Raw genomic sequence first — 22,472 nt, 5'->3', positions numbered from 1 at the left:
CCCACACACACGTTATAAGTAGTAAGGACATTACACAGCTGTGGGGAGAGGGCAACTTACAAAAGCAGGTAGCATGTCATGGTACGTAGGTGGTTGGTAGACATTTCCCATGAACTGTGAAGCCCCTTTGCGGACAGGCTGAGCTGGGCGGAGAGACGGCTCCTTCGGATCGCTGGCACTCACTGAGGAGGGGGCTCCGTCTCCAGTGCTAGAGGTCTTGCTGCCCAGCTCAGCAGGGGAGGCGGTCAGAGATGTGGCAGAGGTTATGTTCCTCCCACCGCCCTCCCTCCAACTGGTGACATCTGGAAAGGAGGTAATAATTATGTTAACATTTGTAACTGCAGACAGTCACTCTGCCAGAAAGTCTCGAAACTCAAATACTCTGGTCAAGCCCTAATTACACCAAGCATGTAGAAAAACATCAGGGACCAAGGAAAATTTCCAAATGCGCTTATTTTCCTAAGAGACTAGCAGCACCAGCCGTTACTAAGTAATTGCTGCACCAGTGGTGCCCTTATTTGTCAATAAGCCTAAATTCCAACCAACTCTGCTCCCCATCTCCACAGCCCTTACCCTGCAGAATTAAGGCCAATTAGATCATGCACAAACACTCGAAGGGAAGCCACATCACACCACCCAATCATTTCACTTGTGAATCCCCTAGCCCAGGGGGAAGGGGCCTGCTTTGCAACATCTCACAGCAATTTTTATTAAACAATGTAGTAGATAACAGTCCATACTTGGCTGTCTGGACCACAGAACTCAGCCAGTGAACATGAGCACTACATGTAAATCCGTGGTCATCTGCTAAGCAGCTTGACGCATGTGAGCTCATAAAAAGATAAAAGGAAACGTAAGGATGGAATATCTGATATGACTGTGAACTGGCATGCCCCTGCCCAAAACACAGTCTATGGGGTTATGAGCTGGGGTAAGGCACAAAGACACAATCAGTCACTTACTCTGGGGGCGGAGGCTTGGTCCTGGCCCATACGACGGATCTAAGGCGCCCTTTTCTTTGCCAACCTTGTCCTGCTCGCCAGCTGCTTTCAGCGTCGGAAATTCCTCGGGAGAGAAGGATAACAGTCGGCTTGAGGCCCTTGAACCTGTCAGACAAATAAGTGTGGGACTTAGAGAAGATCTTTCCACTCTTTCAATTCCCTTACGAGATCAGCCTGGAAATGTGTTTCCTGAGAATCTGGGCCTCCAGCATATTTAAACCCAAATTACTACTGTACCAGCACCTCAGCTCACACCAAAAACACTCTCAGACACTGTCACCAACACGACAACACATGTCCTCACCCAGTACTCCCACACTCTTAACTTGGGATCTTCATTTAAATTGTCACGTTCAGCGAAGCCAGAGTGAACTCTCCCAGCTTCCAATTATTTTTGTAAAGTACAAAATTCAGACTGAAGCAGAGATACAAATTCTGCAAGATTGCTTATAGATGATACCCTGTTATCAAGTATTCAACATTTCTATTCAGACTCTTTCTGCTCAGATCTCACTCTACTGGGGAAGTCTATTGTTAAGATTTCTGGCAATATACTCAGTGAAAGACCACAGATAAGGACCAAGTGCTATATGCTATACCCCACTCTCCTCCCTGCAGCAGCATTTTTAAGATGCAGATCACCGGCCAGATCAGGCCAGGTTCATTTCTAGTCATTGACAAACTGTCTCGCCGAGTCAACAGCCACCCTAAAATGACAGCTTTCTGTCCATTCTGAAGATCTGCCAGTGACTGGAAGAAAGCAAAACACAGCAAATCTCTTAAATTTGTTGGCAAGATAACACCGACTAAAAAGAAATTGTCAGCATTATTGCATTACTAAACATTAAAAAAATTGCTTTTTTTGAGAACTGTTTCTTGGTGTTACTTGGCTAATGCTCTTTTCAAAAAGGGCATTTCAGAATTACCATGTTAGAAGTATCAGCAATGAGTACTGACGACCTGACAAAAGAGTGTCACCTATCTTTATTCTTCCTTGCACTAAAGAGTCAAGAAGGACTGGCTTCTTTAAGTCATTTTCACTTTATGGAACTTGCACACTGCACAAGACCTCCCATCTGAAGATATCCAGGGAGGACACTGCAACTGCTGCACGTAACGTCTTCAAATATTTTGGACAGATGAGAATACACAAGAAGGACATTTCTCAAACACACCACAAAATATCTGAGATGTGCTGAGAGTTCCGATTTCTACTGCATTATTCTACTAAACTAGAATGACAATGAGAATATTAACAACACATAAGTGTCTTTCAGGGGAGAGAATTCTACACCCCCCCCCCCCCCCCCCCCCCCCCGAGGTAAGGCTGCAAAATGTAATGACTGTTAATGTGCAGGCATTAACAATTTGCACTCTAACCCTAGGCAGCACCACACTGATAAAAGTTTGGTGCATCTTTTTTTTTCCTCCAAATGCCCCCTATACAGAAGACAGAGGCATGGAGCAGTTCATAATTAACTTATTAGACTACATTTCTTCAGGATACAGCCTCCAAAAAAGGTTTTACAGCAGTAATACCTAAAAGAGAGCAAAGAGCAAAAGGCTTTCCTCTTTGTCAATAATATTAGAAACTGCTGTATTAGCTTAGAAGGAAAAGCAATTGTTCAATGCCACTGGAGAAGAGGTGCAAGGATGGGATGGCCTAAGAAGTCCTTTCAGCCAGATTTCTGATGCTTCTGTGACTCAATTACCTTCTAATTAAGCTGCTCTTAGCCACATATGCAACTCTTTTCTTGGGTTGAGAACTCTATACTGATAAGTGTGACCTAGAATGAGTTTTCAAAAAATCTTTAAGAACATTGTTAGACAATCAGATTTCAAAATGACTGTACAGGAGGTCCACACAGCAACAGTCTCAAAAAAAGTACCAATTAACCAAACAAGACACCGTCTTTGCACTGGCCACCAACCTCAGGCAAGCACAAGTCTCTAACATTTAGCCTTTGAGAAGCACCCTCTCGTTAAGGGAGTCATTTAATTTAGGATGAGCTTGTCCCCTCCACTTCTGCTATCTACAGCTGTCTCAGTTCTTTCCAATCTCTCTGCAATTTCACTCAACAACTGAATGGTTCCAGGTCTGTTCACATTAAAACAGTGGAACTGAGCTATTATACTCACTATAGTTTTAATGGTAGTACTCAGTGCAGCTGGAAACCACCTCCTGTGTGGAAATGGAGGCATCTGAAGACAACTAAACTCCCAATTTATGTTAACACTGCTTCAGGATCCTCAGTCAAGCAGAAGCCATTAGCAACACAGTTGCTCAGAGAGACTTAATAGAAAGGCCTCAGCCAAGGTGTAAAAAGTGCATCCTGCAACAGCTTCAGTGCCACGTCCACTCACTGACACTAATACCCTTGGACCATGGATGCTGTGTACAGCCTCCCTGAGCATTACCATTACAGCCTCACTTTTGACCACCTAATTAGGTGAAGCTCCTGATGCTATTAGCCATGGAGATGCCTACATTTCCAGTCTCCAATGTCCTTTTCTTCTAAACCAATCCCTCCCTTCTTCCAGTCTGTTTTCTGCACCTTTATTACACACTGCTCTGGGCTGACGGAAGACACTTACAGGCGGGGGGCAAATGTTTCCCTTCTCCTTCAAAACTTTCACCTCCCAGAACTCCCTGCTGCTTCCCAAGTGCATGAATCATTCTGGTTCAAGATGGTGATGGGGCACATTCTGCTCAAGCTCTCTCCTGCACTGGCAGACCTGAACAGATGCAGTTGCCTCACTCCAGCCAAAACACTACACAGACTGAAAACAAGACTCATATGGCCTCAAAGCACTGTAACCAAGACAGCTGTGTCCCATTCCACACCAGTCTAGACAGGGAGGACAGGAAGAAACGGAGGACACCCCATCTCATGCTGGTCTGGGAGAAGCAGGCACATACCCAGCTCCATTCCTGTTTATCATACTCACCACCTTCTTGTCCTGCTGGCTTTCCATTCAGCTGTGCCCATGACTTTGGTCCACCTGGCACTGAATTTGTACTCTGAAAACAAAACAGAACACAAAAAAAACCCCAACGCCCACAGATCAGTGAAGTCCCATGACTGTTTCTCATTTCTTGGCTAGCACCTGCTACAGTTCAGACCTCTAAATCACCCAGATGTCACTGGATACCACAGGTCTCCCCAGCTTCTTATTGGGGCTAAAGTTAGTTGCTCCCCACTCCAGTGCACTATGATGCTACAGCAAAAACACTCTCCTCTGCCCTGCCTCTCATCTCTCCTCTGCTCATCTTCACCAGCTATTTCCTCAAACCATTCCTCTTGCTTTCCTCCCTCTAATCAAGCTTTCCCTTTGTTCTGTTGCATTTTTCCAAAAGGTCCCTCAAACTTCTAGATTTGTTCCATGCTACACCTCAGCTTGAAGGCTACCCTACTTTCTCATGCATTAACCACTCCTCTCCTCTTCAAAACACAACTCCTGTCTTGATTTCCCTGAACCTCAAGGGCTGGGAATTTTTTTTAAACTAAAAGTGTGAGATCTGTAGCACAGAGGGGCCAGGTCCCTGCACTCTCTGGGGAAGCTTTCTTACTTGCCAGTAGCTTTTTCAGGTCCTGACACTGGCTACTTCTCCCACATGACCAGATCTCTTCTTATCAAGTCTCATCAGGCTGGGAGCAAGAGCTGGATCTGTTGTCACCAAGCGACACTTGAATTAGACCCAAAGTAAAATAGTTTAGAAGTGCTAACCAGCCATACCACATTCCAGACATTCTTTCTAGATTGAAGCAGCACTTTCTGCACACACTTGAAAGGTACAGAGGTAATGTGCACAGAATTATACTTTAACTGCAGCACAGCATTCCTTAGGCACAGTAACTTGGAGTCAAGACAGTCACTTCTACAAGAATTGATTATACAGGAGCTGTTCTGTAAATTGCAGTCTGCTGATTCTTACTTGTACAAGGCAACACAGACAATTAAGGAAAACCCTTAAGCTGTCTGGGGACAGGGGAAGCAGGGTGGCAGTCACAGAGACCACTTGCACCTACCTCCTGACTGATTGACTGTGTCGGCTTCTGTAAATTGGAGACAGATTTCTGCAAACCCTGCTGCGGCAGCGACTCCTGCAGCTGTGCAGCTGTCGCACTGGAACTGAAAAGAGACAGCAGAGGTGAGATCAGAGGGGAACACAGGCAATAAGACAGACAAACAACTCTGGCAATATAGCAGTTGCTAAAAGATCAAGCTAACATTGGCTCTACACTGGCATGGACAACAGAACTGATCACTACAAGGTCCAACACACAGCACAGCGGTGCACAACTACTGCTGCTTGCCTGACAAAACTTAGCGAAGAGTAGTTCTACCTACCTCTTTTGGTCTGGCTGATCCTGCTTGTTTGCCCATCCTGTACCGTCCTTGGGTACTATAATGATGTTGGGGTCGTTTCCTTTGTTCTCAGACTTCAAGCTAGGCAAGTTTGCAGGAGGTGGCATGCGCCGGGCAGCAGCAACTTTCCCAAGACTCTGTAAGCCATGTCTAGGAATAACTAGTGAGAAAGGAACAATGGTAGGTCATAGAGGGCTATATCCTGCTAGATAACTAACCTTAATTAGCATACTGTAGCTGAGTGCAGTCCCAACAGAACTGTATGACAAGCAGCACCACTGCTGCTATGTCAACATACAGGACATTTCCCACATGACCACTGTGTAGCAGCCATCTGCTGTAGCAGCTTTTTAACAGGTAGCCTCCTACAACAGTCAGGAGGGAGAGAGAAATAATTCTCCCTAACAGAAAATGCCCACAGAGTCTTTTAGCTACCTGTGCAGATACTCCTCTTTCATTTCACCAAGAAGCAGCAGCATCGCCCTTTCACAGCTTGGGGAAATGGCCATCCAAGTCCACCTCTTAGCAGACAGACGGGTAATCTAACCCAGGAGTCCCGAGGTCTAGATTTTCCAGCTCCACCCACCAGATCACAATTATTAAGATGGTATTTTATTTTCTTTGGTTTTCTACTCCCACACTGAATCCAGAGCCAGTCCAGGCAAAGTTTCCATTTTTTTTGACCCCACCATCTACTTTTGGTCACATCTCCACTGCAAAACTAACTCAAGTTCTTCCGAGAGGCCTTCAGTCCTCAACTCTCACCTCACACAATGTCTGACCAATTTAAGGCACTTCAGTCAGCTTAACTGCCCTGTCTTGTTACAGCCTAAGGCCTGGGTAAGACTTTCACTCAAGTTTGCAACCTGACCACTTTGCAGCAAGGACACAGGCTAAACGAAAGGGCCAACAGTCCACCATCTGTTTTGCCATAATTCCTCTGTGTCTCTACAATAACAGCAGCACAAAGAAACACAGACATTTTCCTTGAAGTCCTAATGAAGCACAGGCTTAGACAGCAGCAAAAACAGCTCTGCAACCCAGCTGCTTCCCACTGGGCATCCTACCCACAGGGCCAACAACCTGAACTAGCTCTGCAACAACACTCTTGAGAGACACCAAAAACGAGCTTTCTGAAGGCATTTCTTACCTGTAGTTCTGATAGCTTCTATTGACTTTCCTTTATACTTATCAAACAGGCTGAGAGTCGAGTACTTGCTTTTCCCATCCTTTCCCTTGGTTATTTGCCCCAAACGATCGGACATTGCGATGAAATGTCATCTAGTAAGGAAATTTCTCTGCGCCGCTCCCGATCTACCTTTTAATGAAAGAGAACCAGGGAAATGCCATCAAACTGATTATTTAGCCACAGACAAGTAAAAAGTAAAACATGCACAACTGCTACAACTGCAGATATTCAGCGAGCAGACACACTAAGTTACAAGGTTTTAACCCCCTCCTCTTAGTCACAAGAAGTTTGTGGGACTTAAGATTCATAAACTGAATTAAAAGAACTGCAGGAACACACTTCTCACAGCATGATTTTTTTTCTGCCACTCCAGTGCTGAAAGAGGTGAGCTTCTTTAGGTACGAGAACACAAGACAGGGTTGTCAACACAGTCCTTGCTTTAAAAGAACCAGTCTAACAATAAGCAGCTATGGACAAGGATTCCTAAACATAAATGACAGAAAAGCACTGTTATCTTATACCACACTAGAATTTATCATTGGGTTTCCTAATGAAGCACTGGTAGCAGAGTTCGTAATGTTTAAGATTATGGTTCCACACTGGCCACAGTTAATGACTCGTACCAGCAATTAATGCTTTGAAAGCATCACCTGAAGGCAACAGAGTTATTTCTTCAAATTCCCTTTTCCCATCTGCTGTCCATGAGAGAGAGTTAAGGAGTTCAAAAAAAACCTGCTCAAATGAAACAGGTTCAGACTCTTGAACCTGAAAATTCAGCAGTTCTACAATAAATCCTGAAAACACTTTATAAAAAAAGATTACATTTCTCTGTTGCTGGCACCTTCAACACCATTTTTAGCTATAAATGTACTTTTCACAATGGATGTGGTTTGTTAATTTTTCACTCTAACCTTTGCTGGCACAACATCTGTGATTAACACCCTTCATGCAAACAGTCTCTTCACTTTCACTTTTTGGCTCTTGGAGCCTAGGACAAAGCTGAAACATGGGGAATGCACACACTGTAGGTCAACTTGGATGTCAGAAAAGAAACTTTGCTTAGTTTCAATGGACCTTTCTTTCATTTTTTCAAGCATAATTCTCTGTTCTAAATTTTCTCAAATCTAGGAGCTCAATCTAACCTTTTCACATGTAATTTAGATTTCTAGATTTCTGGTTGTAAAGCCTCCACTTCAAGCCTAAAACTGCTGGCAGTTTTATTATACCATCTGCTAGGTCCCATCTTAGGGTTGTAACTCTGTGTGGGAGCAACAAAATGCTATATATATTGGACCTTCCCACCCTTCACCCTTTCTGAAACTCATCCAGCTGAAAGCATGTTTCAAACGCAGTCAGAAATCACTCTTTCTGAAAGAAACTGTATCTGACCAGAGGCTACAACTTCCACCAGCAACTCCTTATCAAACATGATTTCCAGTTAAGAGGATTAGTCCATCACGCATTATGTACAAAATAAAGCACAGACCACAAACATGTTGGATACAGCCAGTTTGAGACTGTACCGTGATCTGCAACTAGCTGAGTAAAGCCCATCTAAAGGCTGCTGCCAGGGGGCAAGTTCCTGACCAATAAACCTGGCACCATGCAGCGTTCATTCTTCCATTGCAGGATTTAAATCAGGCCTGCCAGGAGCAAGAAGCTGTGGACTCTGTGTGCTAGGCAGCAAGCAGCGTGGTCTGGGATAGAGGAAGAAAATAATTTTCTGTCACTCAGTAACAGCATCCACAGGATGCTCAGGAAAAACACCGAGATCCACAAGAAGGCCGTCACAGCCACCTTTGCTGGACCACCACACAGGGCTGCAGCACAAAGGCCTGTGGAGGCAACAGGGCTGGCCCACGCTCTTGAGGCACCTCTTCCTGCAGAGTAGCAAACAGATCTTGGGCTCCAGTCTGGTTCAATCTTTGCTCAGATGGTCACCATGCATCAAAGAAAACAATAGCTCCTCCCTCGCTTGCCCGTTTCCACTGTATTTTTATTAGTAGGACACACATAAAAGAGAAATGGAGAAAAAAAAAACACTGATTAGCACAGACTTGGCAGGAAAGTAGAAGCTGGACTGAGAACAATGGCCTGTTTGAACTGACAGAGTTGTGGGGAGCCTCGGACCAGAGGGAAGAGCAGAGGGTGCTGCACGCCAGCCCTCAGCTACGCTGGCAAGAGCACAGCCACCTGCTCTTACAGGTGTATTGAGCCTTGAGAGGGAGCCTGGCTCGGGGTCTATCCAGACGACGTGAATCCTGTACCAACCTCACGCAATCCCAAGCAATAAAATCCACTCTGAGGTTTAGAAAGCTCAAACCAAACACAATTAGTAGGCATTAGAGAGAGAAAAAAAGAACTACCACATCAGGTTCAGGAGTTAGCCGGTTAACAGAAAATCCCCAAGTTCCTGAAAGTCAGCATGCAAACAGCATGCAGGGTAACGCTGCCAAAGAGAAACCCTGACAACCAGTTATGTAACTGGGTCTCAGCTGCCTCTTGATTACATCTTGTATCATTAAAAGGATGCAGGAGGAATAAACAACCACTTCAGAGCAGGGGAGCTGGGGACACATCGGGATAAAGCCCCTTGTCAAACTTTCTGGGACAGCCACAACTGCTGTCTGGATAAATGAAATATTCTTTGAACTCCTTCAACACTTTGAAGCTGAAAACGTGAAACACAGCTTTGTTTGTATGTTATGTGTGCACTCCAAAGGGGAAAACAAGTCCATGGAGAGGTGAGGCACTTTCCATACAGTCACTGTGCAAAGAGGCTGCAGCAGCACTGAGGCCCCTCGGAGCCATCCCGTAGGCAGGACCCTGCTGCCTGTCCCTCCTGACAGCAGCCAGCTGCAGATCTGAACCAGTCCACGGGTGTTACTGGCCAGAGGGATCACTCGGCACCCAGGTCACCCACAGCACTTCAGAGAGGCCACAGGGACTCCCAAGGCTGTCATGACACTGGACGATTTTCCCACCACACAGTCAAGCAGGGAATCCAGGCAGGGATCATCAAGGCCTTCCAGTCTTGCAGAGGAAAGCCATTTCTGATAAAAATCAAGTTCATTAAGAATTGAACTGCCAGCCTGCATGCTTATTATTAGCAGAGCTAGAACCAGAAGGCACATGCCGATGCTGAAAACTGAAAACCTCAGCAAAGCCTCTAGCCTGTGCTCTGGGTTACCATGTCCGATAGCTGACCCTGAAGAAAGCATTACTCTCTGTTACAGAGAAATCAAAAACCCATCACCAGCATTTCTACAAGGTTTCTCTCTGGGTTTATAGCAGTCTCTGGGGGAAGGTTTGCTATCGGTTTTAGCATGGAGCTTAGCTCTTCTAGTTCACAGGACTAGCAACACCTCCTGTAATATCCAGGGACAGCACCAAAGTACAAAATATTGAGTGTCTCAGAGGAATCAGAAAATACTGCAATATGACCAGTTACATTTGAGATCCCAAGGTACAAATAACTGCACAAGAATCAGGTCCTGGGCAGAGCGCTCCGCTACCCAGGAGTCTTCATGTCCACATCATGTTTCCCTGGATTTGATGTTTTGGTGTTGACCCTGTCTAACTGCCTTTTAAAGGGGTATGTTCTAATCCAGAGAGCAGCAGTGACATTTTAAGTGCCAGGGCATGCAAGTCTTGGAGCTACAGCAGGGATCTAACAAGCACAGGGAGCCTGTCCTGCAAAAAAAGCCATGTGAAAACCTTGAGTTACTGTCACTAGTAACAACTGGAAACCCCCAAGCTGAAAACACAGCCAAAGGGAGAGACTCCTGACAAACGGGATTGTCTGCAAAGCTCTTTGTAAATCTGTGTACGAAGGAGGCTGGGCTGCCGGTGTTTTATTCACAAGACTTCAATGGAGCTTGAATACCTGGAAGTTAGCCAGCCTTAATTGAGCAGGGCAAACAGATTTATGAAAGGTAACACACACACACTAGAAGGAATCACTTCAGATACTCGCACACCACTGAGCTCTACACTGAGCACAATCACTCGGGCAAAGGACCCGAGACCACTGCAGACCTTCACTCCTTGCTCACTTCACAGCAGCAGTCACAAACACAAAACAAAGCAACAGGATGGAGATTAACAGTGAAAAGGCTTTTCTCCAGAAGCAGGAAGATTTTTGACCTGAAATTTTATACAAATTGTTCAGAAACTCACAGGTTGCAAAAGCTGAACTGTACTTTCAAAAAAGAGACATGTTTGGTGCTGATGTTAAACTGAGATCTATTGTGGTTTCTAATGTTACTGATAATGTGAAACCTTTTAAAAAACATAGTATAGTTTTACAGAAGATTAGTGATGTTCACTTTTTTTTAAATACACGTGGTCAATTTTGCTGGCACTTCTCATTGCTAAACATTTATCTGTCAACAGGGAGACACCACTACTGGTCTCCTGGAACATGTCGCACTACAGAATCACCTATTTGTGAAACAGTCGCCACCTGCCTCAGCGATGAAAGACACCACTGGCTGCCCTTGGAAGAGCTTTGGTGAAACTGTGACCAGCTGTCCTAGGGACTTGGTGCCAGATGCACTTACATCCTGTAGAAGCCCTGTTTGGCCCAGGCAGGGATCATCAGCCTAGCAGGGAAGGGACCAGATGAGCATTTGGTTCCTAGGAGAGACTGCTTAGTAAGGAGGGGAGCAATACGAGAATATCAGCATCCAAGTACAAAGTCAACAGGATCAATGCAGAAGAGCTGTGCAGCAGGCAGAGGCTGTAGCAAGAGTCTAGGCCACAAGAAAATGCTTGCTGTTGTTCTGTTGCCTTGTTTCCAGAGGGAGCTGCCAAGATTTGTTGGTACACCTGAAAAAGGGCCTGCCGAGACCCTGAATGTGGCACCAAATCCTGCTAAACAGGGAGAAGCAACTTAGCAGTCTGCAGTGCAGAAAAAAGGTAGACACCCCATAGCAAAGACAGCTCCTGATTCATAAGGAGGGACCCTTCTTGCTTAGCTGAATAGGTCTATTTGGCAGTACCAGTTCTTTTAATTCTGCACAATTCCAGCTTCTCCCTGCATCTCCCATGAACCTTGTCTCCCTGTAAAGACAGGGAATGGGAGACCAGGATCACATCTCCCATGATTTATTGCAGAGGTATGCTGTTAGCCAAGTAACACTGTTGGAGGCTGTCTGCCAGAAGACTTGCCCACTGGCCAGCCCCATCATCAGGCCTCTCTAAGCCAAGCCACCCTGGATTTGAGACATGCAGCAAGAAGGTGAGGAGGAGAGACAGTGTCTTCTGGACAGCATATCTACCATCAACTCTGTGGAGAGGAGCTCTACAGGCAAAGATAAAACATGACAACAGGGGGGCACATAAAGGCCTCGTCCTGTAAGATGACCTGACCTCATTTTCTCAGCTCTGTCTTCACCAAGCTCACCTGCTGCCCCCTCTTATAAACATACCAACAGGTTGGGAATCACAACTACTGTTACTGAATCACTGCACAGTTCTAGAGAAAACAGATCTTTCTGATCTCAGGTTTGGCCTGTAAAATACAGAAGCCTCTCTTCTCTGCTAAACAGCTTTCCCAATGCTGGGAAGGCAGGCAGGCAAAGGCAGCCAAAAGCGTGGATTTGTAACTTACTGTAAAACCGATAAAGCAGACTGGAGTCTGGAGAAGACCTCAATTGTATTTACACAAACACATTAACAAATTCTGTGGTTCTTTCTGTAAGGGCTGGACAGACAATGCCACACCCTGGAAAGGAGCCCTGACCTCCAGTAATTGAGGATGCAGACAAAGATAAGAAATGCTTCATCCTGAGGATGCAAGACTATGGCACAGAGCAAAAAAAATCCAATCAGAAAGCTGGTTCACAGCCCACAGAAAGTACTTGCAAGATCCTGTGCTCACAAAACTCCCCCTCCTTTCCAAGCAGCAGAAAACCCAAGGTGTCCAGTTAACTCCTTCCTTGAAAGGAGTGTCTGTCTACATGTGGTGGGTTGACCCTGGCTGGGTGCCAGGTGCCCACCAAAGCTGCTCTGTAACTCCCCCTCCTCAACTAGACAGTGGAGAGAAAATATAACGAAAGGCTCACAAGTCGAGGTAAGGACAGGGACAGATCACTCACTAACTACCATCACAGGCAAAGCAGATTCAACTTGGGAAAAATTAACTTAATTTACTACCAACCAAACCAGAGTAGGGTAGTGAGAAATAAAACCAAATCTTAAAACACCTTCCCCCCACCCCTCCCTTCTTCCCAGGCACAGCTTCACTCCCAAATTCTCTACCTACCCCCCGCCACAGCAGCACAGGGGGACAGGGAATGGGGGTTGCGGTCAGTTCATCACACACTGCCTCCTTCCTCCTCAGTGGGAGGACTCCTCACTCTTCCCCTGCTCCAGTGTGGGGTCCCTCCCACTAGAGACAGTTCTCCATGAACTTCTGCAACGTGGGTCCTTCCCACAGGCTGCAGTTCTTCATGAACTGCTCCAGTGCGGGTCCCTTCCACAGCACGCAGTCCTTCAGGAGTACACTGCTCCAGCGTGGGTCCCCCACGGGGTCACAAGTCCTGCCAGCAAACTTGCTCTGCCATGGGCTCCTCCCTCCATGGGTCCACAGGTCCTGCCAGGAGCCTCCTCCAGCATCGGCTTCCCGTGGGGTCACAGCCTCCTTCAGGCATCCACCTGCTCCAACGTGGGGTCCTCCATAGGCTGCAGGGGAACAGCCTGCCTCACCATGGTCTTCCCCACAGGCTGCGGGGGAATCTCTGCTCTGGTGCCTAGAGCACCTCCTCCCCCTCCTTCTTCACTGACCTTGGTGTCTGCAGGGTTGTTTCTCTTACATGTTCTCACTCCTCTCTCCAGCTGCAGTTTCTGTTCTCAGCAACTTTTTTCCCTTCTTAAATATGTTATCCCAGAGGCGCTACCGCTGTTGCTGATTGGCTTGGCCTTGGCCAGCAGTGGGTCCATCTTGGAGTCAGCTGGCATTGGCTCTGTCGGACACGGGGGAAGCTTCTAGCAGCTTCTCACAGAAGCCACCCCTGCTACCAAAACCGTGCCACACAAAGCCAACACACTACAACAGCCCTCCAGAGAAACAGAGCCAGTTTTCTGCCCATCTGCCCCATCATGCCATAAAGAAGGAACTGACCCATTGGCATCAGCTTGTCAGGAAGGAATAACTGTATCTCTAACCCAAGAGGAAGTGCTGCAGGGCTTTCATACCCCTCAGAATCAAGAGCCGATTACTGCAGGGAAGCAGCAAGGTATCTCATGTGGAGCAACCTGGAAGCACCAACTACCAACATCACACTTGTTGCCCTCTCGTCCAGGCCATAAAGGTGTTAAATGAGACAAGACCCAGCATGAATTGACTCTGATGCACCTATCTAGGAACCTCACGAGGCTCAGAAGCCATGACCTCCTGTAGGCACTTCCACAGCAAGAGACAACAGAAATAAAGGAGCATATTTCTTTGCTGTTTCACGTTTCAGAGGCAAAACCCACAGAGGACAGAGCAGCTCAATTCAGCAAGAACTACCTGTGGCCTCAACAAATTCAGACCCCAATCACTCTAGTACAAGAGGAAAGGGAAGTGACCTAGTGGTCCCCATGAGCTGCCTGCACAAAGAACTGTTCATATTCAAGTGCAAATCTTTACCCTTACAGTTGTACTTGTGCTCTGGCTCCTCCACAACCAAGGCCCAGAGCTGAAGCACACTACCTACAGCCTCCAAAGAGATTCTGCCTTCCACGCTGCCCTGCTTGCATTCCTCTGAGATCTGAATGTCCAGGGAGAATACACAGATACAACATCCTGTTCCCTCAACGCCAAAGCAAGGAGGCTGATCACGAGCAAGCAATTTCAATTCAAAACCAAAACAAATCCCTGGCATAATGATCTGTTGGCAAAACCTGTTCAGAAAGCTCCTGGCAACATTCAGCTGAACTGTAAGGTAAACTGGGCATTTAGGTATCTGAGCAACAATAACAGGCTGCAAGTAGCTGGTAGGGATCTCCTGATGGATAGCAGGGCTGGTACTATCAATCCTATTTTACAGGCTCTGTATCCAAGGTAGAGAAACAGTTTGCTCAAGGAACACTGTAGGCAGTGTTATAAGTCCCAGAGCTCAGGCTTCTGCCCCAGCCACCCAAACCTGCACTGCCAAGACCCTCAAAGAAAATGCAGCTCTTGATCAAAGGAGCAGGTCGTAGAGAGCCAAACAAGGAGTGAATGCATTGCAACAGCACTCGTCATGTCTAGAACAACCTCTTCCAGTGGAAGAGACTGCTCGCTGGCACAGAAAGAGGACCAAATCCTGCCCACTGCTCCAGAGGAGCCCACGAAGGCAGGAGGCACCCACACAAGAACCAAGTGTTCTCAGGCCACTGTACCAGGTCTTAGGACTGACAGCTCAAGGCAAAGACTCTTCCATCACCAACAACTAAATTGAACACCACTGCATTTTAAGGTTGTGAAATTCCCTTAGTCCCAACACTTCTGCCACACAGACTTTGAAAAATCATCACAGCAATGATATCCATATAACCCAAGTGAGATACAGCAAGAGTAGCATAGGTGAAACACCTGTGCTGCCAGCTCCAGAGCCCAAATGTAAACCTGCGAATCTTGAGACATAGCTCACCTTGGAGAGCCCTACGCAGCCAGGGCAAAGACAAGTGGAAGGACTGTGATCCACTGCTGCCAGAGAACAGATGCATTCTGAGGAGCAACCAGAGCAATTCTTCCAGTCAAGTCACAAACATTTCACAAATCCTTCACTTGGTGCCAAGCTCAGCAACTTGTTCCATCTCTCAGCAGCGAACATAGGTTTTATAGCAACAAGCAGAGAGGAAATCAGAGGTGTCACAGCTCCAAGAGATGAAATCAGAGCAAGCTGGCAGTCTTTAGGGTTAAAAGTTCTGTTTTCAGGAACAGATACAGCTCTTTCCACACAAATGCCATCAGCTGTTGAGTAAGCAGCTCTGTTTCCTCTGCAGTCTCAGGAAGGATCACACTGGAACGGGGAGGTGGGCGTTTACCTTGTGCCGACGAGCCTCTCTACCAGATGTGGGCTTTGGTAACACCTCTCCACACTCTCAGGCTGTCTGCTGACTTCAGGGCCTCAGCTCCCACTCAGGTTATGCATAAATGGTTATCTTTATGAAGAGAAAGACTAGAGATGAAACCCAACGATATCAATCAGCAGGCAGTAAATGCCAATCTCTCACCGCACAAACAACGGAGAAGTTCCTGTACACCCCTGCTGAGCAGATCCCTCAAGTCCTGTTCCTCCCCAAGGTGCTGATGGGAGCTCCTCTGGCAGGCACCTTTACAGCCAGACAGGCCAGCACCAACACACACACTGCAGGGTACAAAGCTGCCCTGGCAAGAGCTGAATAGATCTTTCTCTATCAGAGTTCTCTGATTTCCCACAGCCATCAAGACTGATGCAGCCGGTTCAAACCATTAATAAGATTACAAGCAGTTCAGACAAGCCTGCAGTTCATAAACACTGCAGATGCTGAAGCTTCCAAGGAAGTATTCCTCCAGGTTCCCCCATTTTAACAACACTAGGGCAATGCAGCATTGCACAGCAATTCTTCTTACAGGAAGCCTATTCATAGGAGCCATTTGCACTACAAATGAATGCCAAGGAAGCTAACAAGAATCTGATGGGAAAAGGACACAGGTACAAACTGGCAAAAAACCACGCTACATGCAGTGTGATTCCGTACTCCGAAGAAAGGAGCTTTAGGTAGCTTTAGGTTTCCTGGAGAGCTAAGCAACTCAGACTATGTACAGGACATCTGGACTACGCTGAACCAGACAGGAAGTGAAAATATTTCACCGATGCTTTAATGTACATAGATATTTGCAGTGCATAACTGACAAGGTGTGTAAGCGTCACCACTTCTACTTTCCGGATAGGAAAATGACACCGCAGAACTCTGCAGCTATGCTGACTGGCAGAACAAGAAATAGACCCTTCATCTCCCACTTTCTGGGCCTGGAAACCACCCCTCTGAATCACCCTGCCTTCCTAACACTGTGGGGCTGGCAGCAGAATGAAGCCCTGCTCCAGAGGAGTTCTGAAGGAGCAGGTCTGCGTGCTGGGATGGGGAACACTGCAAACACCTCCTAAATGAACCACCCCATACACTGCTTTCACTGCAACAAGATCACAGGTATCACTAAAGGCAACATTTTGGTCAGATGCAGAACACTAACACCGTAATAACACTCGGATCTCGTGAGTCCGCTCCTAAATGACGGTTCGTGAAGTTTCAATTGCTAGGTGGGAGCTTGATTCTTTGGTTATTTCAGAAACAAGATAAAACCATACTTGATACTATTCCAGCCATGAAGCAGCATTTCTTGAGCATGTCCCTACTCCCCTGCCTGCTTCACAGCCCACTCCATACTCTGAACAAGAGCACTCAAGGCTTTTGTACGGGCTCCCAGCCCACATACAGGTAGGAATAGCTGAAGAACCTACCCCACAGCAGAACTCTTCCAAAAAATTCACTATATTCCCACACAAGAAGTGCCTGGGGGAGGCAAAGTCCCAATGCAAGCTCTTCAAACCTGCCTCTGTTCACTCCTTGCAGCACCATCACTACAGCTCCTGTCCAAGATGTCTCAACGGCTACCCAGGAAGGATTCCTCCAGCAAATCTCTTCCATCAGGGTGCTAACTCTGCAAATACTATACAGTTTACTCCTCTTAAGTGCTATTCACCTGAAATCCAAGGGCTGTTGATGATGGTCCCAACAGCTAATTGAAGCCCTGTGGACATTTGAAGTACTACAGTCCAACAGAGTTGTCCTCTTGGCCAGACCCTAGGGTGCTGTTAGCAAGTCCTTGCTTTCTTCCTGGCATTTTTCCTGTATTTCTTTGCACTTAAGCCTGGCTCACCTTCACCTCCTCTTTCACTTTTGCATGTTTCAAATCTGGACATTACCTCTTCCCTTTCACTCAAGGTATGATTGTTTTCACCCATCTGTACAAATCAATACCCTAGTCTCTTAAAGACGTAACAGCGAGCTCTCTTGCCCCTTCCAGTTTACCAGCACTTTCCTGAAAATTTAAGTGTTCAGAAGCAAAATACAGACACTGTCGTAAGCACAACAACCCCCTGCAAAACTGCACATACACCTTTTAACACCTCAAAAACACCTTCTGTCCTCACAGACCCCACAGCACTGTGAGTCAAGCAGCTTCACAACCAACCAATGTCACAGGTAAATACAGAACAACCCTGGGCTACTAGACTAGCCTCCAGTCCACTTCAATTATGGTCCCAATGCTCCCAGACCAAAAAAAGAGATCAGGATTTACAGCTATACACATCCAAACAGCTTTGCTCCGAAATAATGGGCTCATAAGCTCCAACTTCTCAGTTAATTCTGCACAGGAAGCACACGTGCACACAGAGGACATCCTGAATACCAGTACAAGTTACTAACTGAAAACAAGCCCAAGCTGCACTTCAGTGAGGCTTAACATTATAATACAATCTCCTGCTTTAGCCCCATTTTCTCCTCCTGTGTGAAAGAACAACTCTGTAACCAAACCAGATGGGTTTTCCATGTATCTGCAAAACCCCCTTCAGAAGGTGCTTTCCAGGAGCATGCTGCCAGGACTTTCATAACAAAGTAACTTAATTTCAGCAGTTAGAAGATGTTCTGCAAAGGAAAGAGCTGTACCTCCCCAGCCTTTACCTGTTCACTGTGCTTTCACCTCATTGTCTGATACCCCACAGACTCACAGTTGTATTTCTTCTGTTCCAAATGACAAACTAGTGATAAGGAGCTGTGAAATTATCGACCTGTTAGGAGAACCACTAAGTGCCACATGGAAAACAAAACCCACTTACTTACAAGGCATGATTAGCTGAAGAGCAAGGCCTAATACTGAGACAACATGCCCATTGCCAAGTCACAGAATAAATGAGGAATCTAGTAAAGAGAAGCAGGGATGACCAAAGAGGCCCAGCCCTTGGAATGAACCCTCTCCCTCCCTCCCCTAAAGTTATCATCCTGTATTCAGTAAGTTTCTCCTGTTCATATTGCTTCTATTCCTGTAACAAGAAAATACACAATTACAAGTGGAAATGCCACTATAGCAAAATTGCTTTGTGCAGACTATCATCATGAAAGAAAAATAAAACGGCTTACTATTATTTTCAATGCAGCAGCACTTAAAGTTAGCCTGGCTCGCCCTTAAATACTTTCAATTACTCAGGTAACGACAATGAAGGCCTTGAGCAACCAACACTTTTGAATCTTAAATAGGCAGGTAGTTCTGTAATGGGTAATCTAACAGGCTCTGTACTGTACAGCTCAGGCAAACTGGAGGGACTACCAGACATGCCTAAACCATGGTCCTGATTTTTGTCAGCTGCACCTCAGATGCGATACCCTGCAGGACAAGCAAGATGCAGTGCAGGAACTGGGTCCTATGCAAAAGCATCAGTGCCACACACACGAGGACTGAGGATTGTTTGTCCTTATACCATCACACAGTCAGATACCACGGCATGCTGCGTCAGGCATTAAGACAAATACGGACTCTAATGCCACCCTTACTTTTAGAAGGAGGTTGTTCAAGTAAATTAGCCTTTGAAGTTAGGTTTTACACAAAGCTTTAATAAAAGGCTTTATTAAAATGTCACTATAAAGTTAAATCATTTTAATAAAAATTCTTTAGGAGCATTAGTCATATTTAATAAAACTAAAATACTTTTAAACCCTGCATCTCCTTTCCAGCATTTGTATGGACTATTTACTTACTTTTCCAGCTTCAGCCAGTTGGCTGAGTTTCACTTTTAAGCTCTCAGGCACACACTGAAAAAAAAAAAAGCCCACGGTTCATCAAAAAATGCACTGGAGAATTTTTATTGGGTTTTACAAATTTAGAAAAAACAAGGCACCAAGGCACTATATAATGACAACTTCAGAAACCTATATAAAACTTGTGGTTTATTTATTATTTGGGGTTTTTTTTAAAGGAAAGGTATCTGCTCAAGTCATGTAGAAATATATTTTACCAGTGAAGACTGCTGAAAGCATCCTAAAATGTGTGACATCTAGCCTACTCAAGCCATGCAGAAAGCAAACCCGACCAACAAATAAAAAAAAGGAACCAAGTTATATTCAATGTACATATCAAATTAAGCACAAAACCAAAATACAGCTAACAGCAGATGTACTCATACTGGCTTGAGAAAACATGTAATTAAAAAAAAAAAACCACACACCAACAAAAAACAAACACAGCAATCTCAAACAGTATGTGTGATTTGTCTCAGCATGATTTTTAATCTGAACTTTTTAACATGAAAAATAGTAGACCATTTCAAAGAGGTCATATGGGAAATGTCTTGTTTATCATACCCCAAAAATAGACTCTGCTAACTAGGAAGAACCTCTTAGGCCACAGTCCTGAAAGAAGCAGCATTGCCCATGATGAACCCACAAAGTTCTCGGGGACCCCAGATGTGCTCCTAAGAAAACCCAAGCCCATTTACAATACTTCATTTGGAGTGAAAAATGCAGGGAGCTACTTCAACTTTTCAGACAGAAATCATTCCGAAACCATCACTTTCCATCCCCTCTTTAAATTCCAGTTTCAGAATATGGTCTCAGCCTTCCTCCTCCCCACCTCTTCCAGGTGACTTTACTTCCCAGTCCCTGGCCCAGAACACCAGCTTTTAGGACACTGGGGTTTAACTACCCCAGTGCCAACTGAACATGGAAAATGCAGTTTGTATCCGAGAGATCTACTCATCAGGAGCTGATTCTCCAAACTTGGGCTCTCCAAGGCAGGGACCAGCTATTATACATCATGAAAGAACCTATGCCAGTGGAGGCCCCACGTGCATCTTCAAGACAAGGCTTAACACAAACAAAACTTCCACTATAAACCTTGATTCAGTCCTGGAAGTGGCGGGATGCCTTCCCCCTAAGCAGACTACAGCAGATGATGTAGACACTACAATGTGCTTACACTTAGTACCTGTACCTAGAAAGAAACAAAATTACTAAAGTACTAAACATTTATGTTCATTATATGTTATCACCCCCAACACCAGTAACGTCAATACACAAACATCTGATAAAGGGTGAGATACTCTTCTGAGTATCTCACCCTTTGCATGTTCAGAAGACAGAAACAAAACAAAACAACTTTCCTAACAAAACCCACAACTCCCAGCTCATTCAAACCCCTTGCGACAGCTTTGACTTTGGGCATCAAGCGGTTGTTCGCAACCACCTTAAGGAAAAAAACCTTCTTAGTTCACAACCAACACTACTAAACAAACCACCCCCCTGGTGAAGATGCACAGCACACGTGTCCCAGGACCCGCATTAGGGTTTCCCCAGCTTGCAGCACATCTGCTCACACAGAGAGATGAAAAACAGCTTCCTAAACAAACAAACAAACAAAAAAAAACCCAACATCTTTTCAAACCTACCTAACAAGCTCGCCCAGCACTAAAGCGCACAAACTCCATCCTTGCTCCCCCACGCTCAGCAGCTGCCCCGCACACCCCCCGCCCCAAGCCGCATTTCAGCTTTCGGCCTCAGCCACCCTTTTGTAGGCTCCCGCACAACAACAAACCGACCGAGCCTTCTGGATGCACACACACACACACGCACGCACACCCCCCCCCTTGTTTTGCTGAGACACACACACACGGCGCGACAAAAATATCTTTGTGTCACACTCCAGACGATGAAGAAAAACAACCTGCCTTTGCAGCGGGGAGCTCCCCCCTCTCCCCAACCCTCGCTTTCCCTCGCCCCCAACCCCTGCTGCACCCCTCCGGGGAGCGGGGCGGCGGCGGAGTGTTTGGGGGGGGGGGGAAGCTCCAGCCCCGCCGCACACAGGGACACCCCCCCCGTCCCCCGTCCCCCCGCAGCAGGCCTCCCCCGGCCCGGGGGCAGGAGCCCGGACAACGGGCCCCAAACCCAGGCGGTCCCCGCCAGCCCCCCCCTCCCCGCCGCTTATCCCCGGGCCTCACCGCGGCCCCCAGCGGGGATGGGGCCGGGAACGGCCCGGCCAGGCCCCGCGGCTGCCCCTGGTGCCTCCATCCCCGCGGCGGAGGGGAGCAGGGAGGGGGGGGTCGCACAATAAACACAGGCGGCTACAACAGCCCGAGATGGGGGGCTCGCCCCCACCGCCAGACCCCCCCCCCCGGCTCGGGGGACCCGCCAGGGCTGCGCCGCCTCCTCCCCCGCGCCGGGCCGAGGCGGGAGGCCGCGGGGTGCCGCAGCCGCAAGCAGCCGCTGGCTCCGGCTCCATTTTAGGGCTGCCTCGTCCCACCTTCCCTCTCCCTCCCCTTCCTCCTCCTTCCCCCCCCTCCCCCCCGGGCCCCACTCACCGCCCCAAATATCCGCGGCCGCCGCCGCCGCCGGCCCCCGATACCCACCTGTGGTGGTGGCGGGGAGCCGGGAGTGCTTGGGGAGCCGGGTGCGGAGGGACGATGGGCGCGGGGCGCGGCGGATGGCGGCGGATTGCGCGGCGGCGGCGGCGGGATGCGGGGCGATACGGGCTCTCGCTGCCGCTCCCTCCTCCTCCCCCTCCTCCCCCGGCCCGGCCTGTCAATCCCGCGCGGGAGGGCGCCGCGCCGCCGCCGCCCTCCACACAGCTCCCCCTGCAGGGCCCCGCCGGCGCCGCAGGGGCGGCCCAAGATGGAGGGGGGGGGAAGAAGAGGCGGGAGGGAGGAGGGGGGGGGCATGCTGAGGGGTGAGGGCAGGCGAAAGGGACAGAGCCGCGGTCATGGCGGCTGCCTCCGGACCCAACCCCTCTTCTTCACCTCACAAACCCGGAGCAGGCGCCCGGCCGGCCGCGAGGGAAGATCTTCCCTCAGAGCCATCAGGGCGGGCTGAGGTGGAGGCAGCAGGAGGGACGGGGGGCACCCCACGGT

The 22,472-nt window shown here is 47.4% G+C and overlaps 1 protein-coding gene across 11 annotated transcripts in view; it reads right to left on the bottom strand.

Annotated features, from left to right (window-relative positions):
• PRRC2B (proline rich coiled-coil 2B) overlaps positions 1-22,142 on the bottom strand; it is a 52,834-nt gene extending 30,692 nt beyond the window's left edge. For 8 of the 11 annotated variants that reach the window (XM_069770690.1, XM_069770696.1, XM_069770694.1 and 5 more), the window contains exons 1-7: positions 21,975-22,142; positions 6,523-6,690; positions 5,355-5,532; positions 5,033-5,135; positions 3,951-4,023; positions 963-1,106; positions 61-302 (exon numbers count right to left, since the gene is read on the bottom strand). In XM_069770690.1, the coding sequence (XP_069626791.1) occupies positions 61-302; positions 963-1,106; positions 3,951-4,023; positions 5,033-5,135; positions 5,355-5,532; positions 6,523-6,637 (855 nt within the window). In that variant the 5' untranslated portion in view covers positions 6,638-6,690; positions 21,975-22,142. Of the gene's footprint in view, positions 1-60; positions 303-962; positions 1,107-3,950; positions 4,024-5,032; positions 5,136-5,354; positions 5,533-6,522; positions 6,691-21,926 lie in introns of all 11 variants that reach the window. The other 3 variants (XM_069770691.1, XM_069770692.1, XM_069770693.1) reach the window with 3 other exon arrangements.
• Positions 22,143-22,472: the final 330 nt, after the last annotated feature.

The sequence above is a fragment of the Haliaeetus albicilla genome, chromosome 26 (assembly GCF_947461875.1).
Source record: "Haliaeetus albicilla chromosome 26, bHalAlb1.1, whole genome shotgun sequence".
NCBI classification, from domain to species: Eukaryota; Metazoa; Chordata; class Aves; order Accipitriformes; family Accipitridae; genus Haliaeetus; species Haliaeetus albicilla.
Note: the sequence above shows the minus strand (reverse complement) of the source record. Positions and strands in the feature narration are given on the sequence as shown.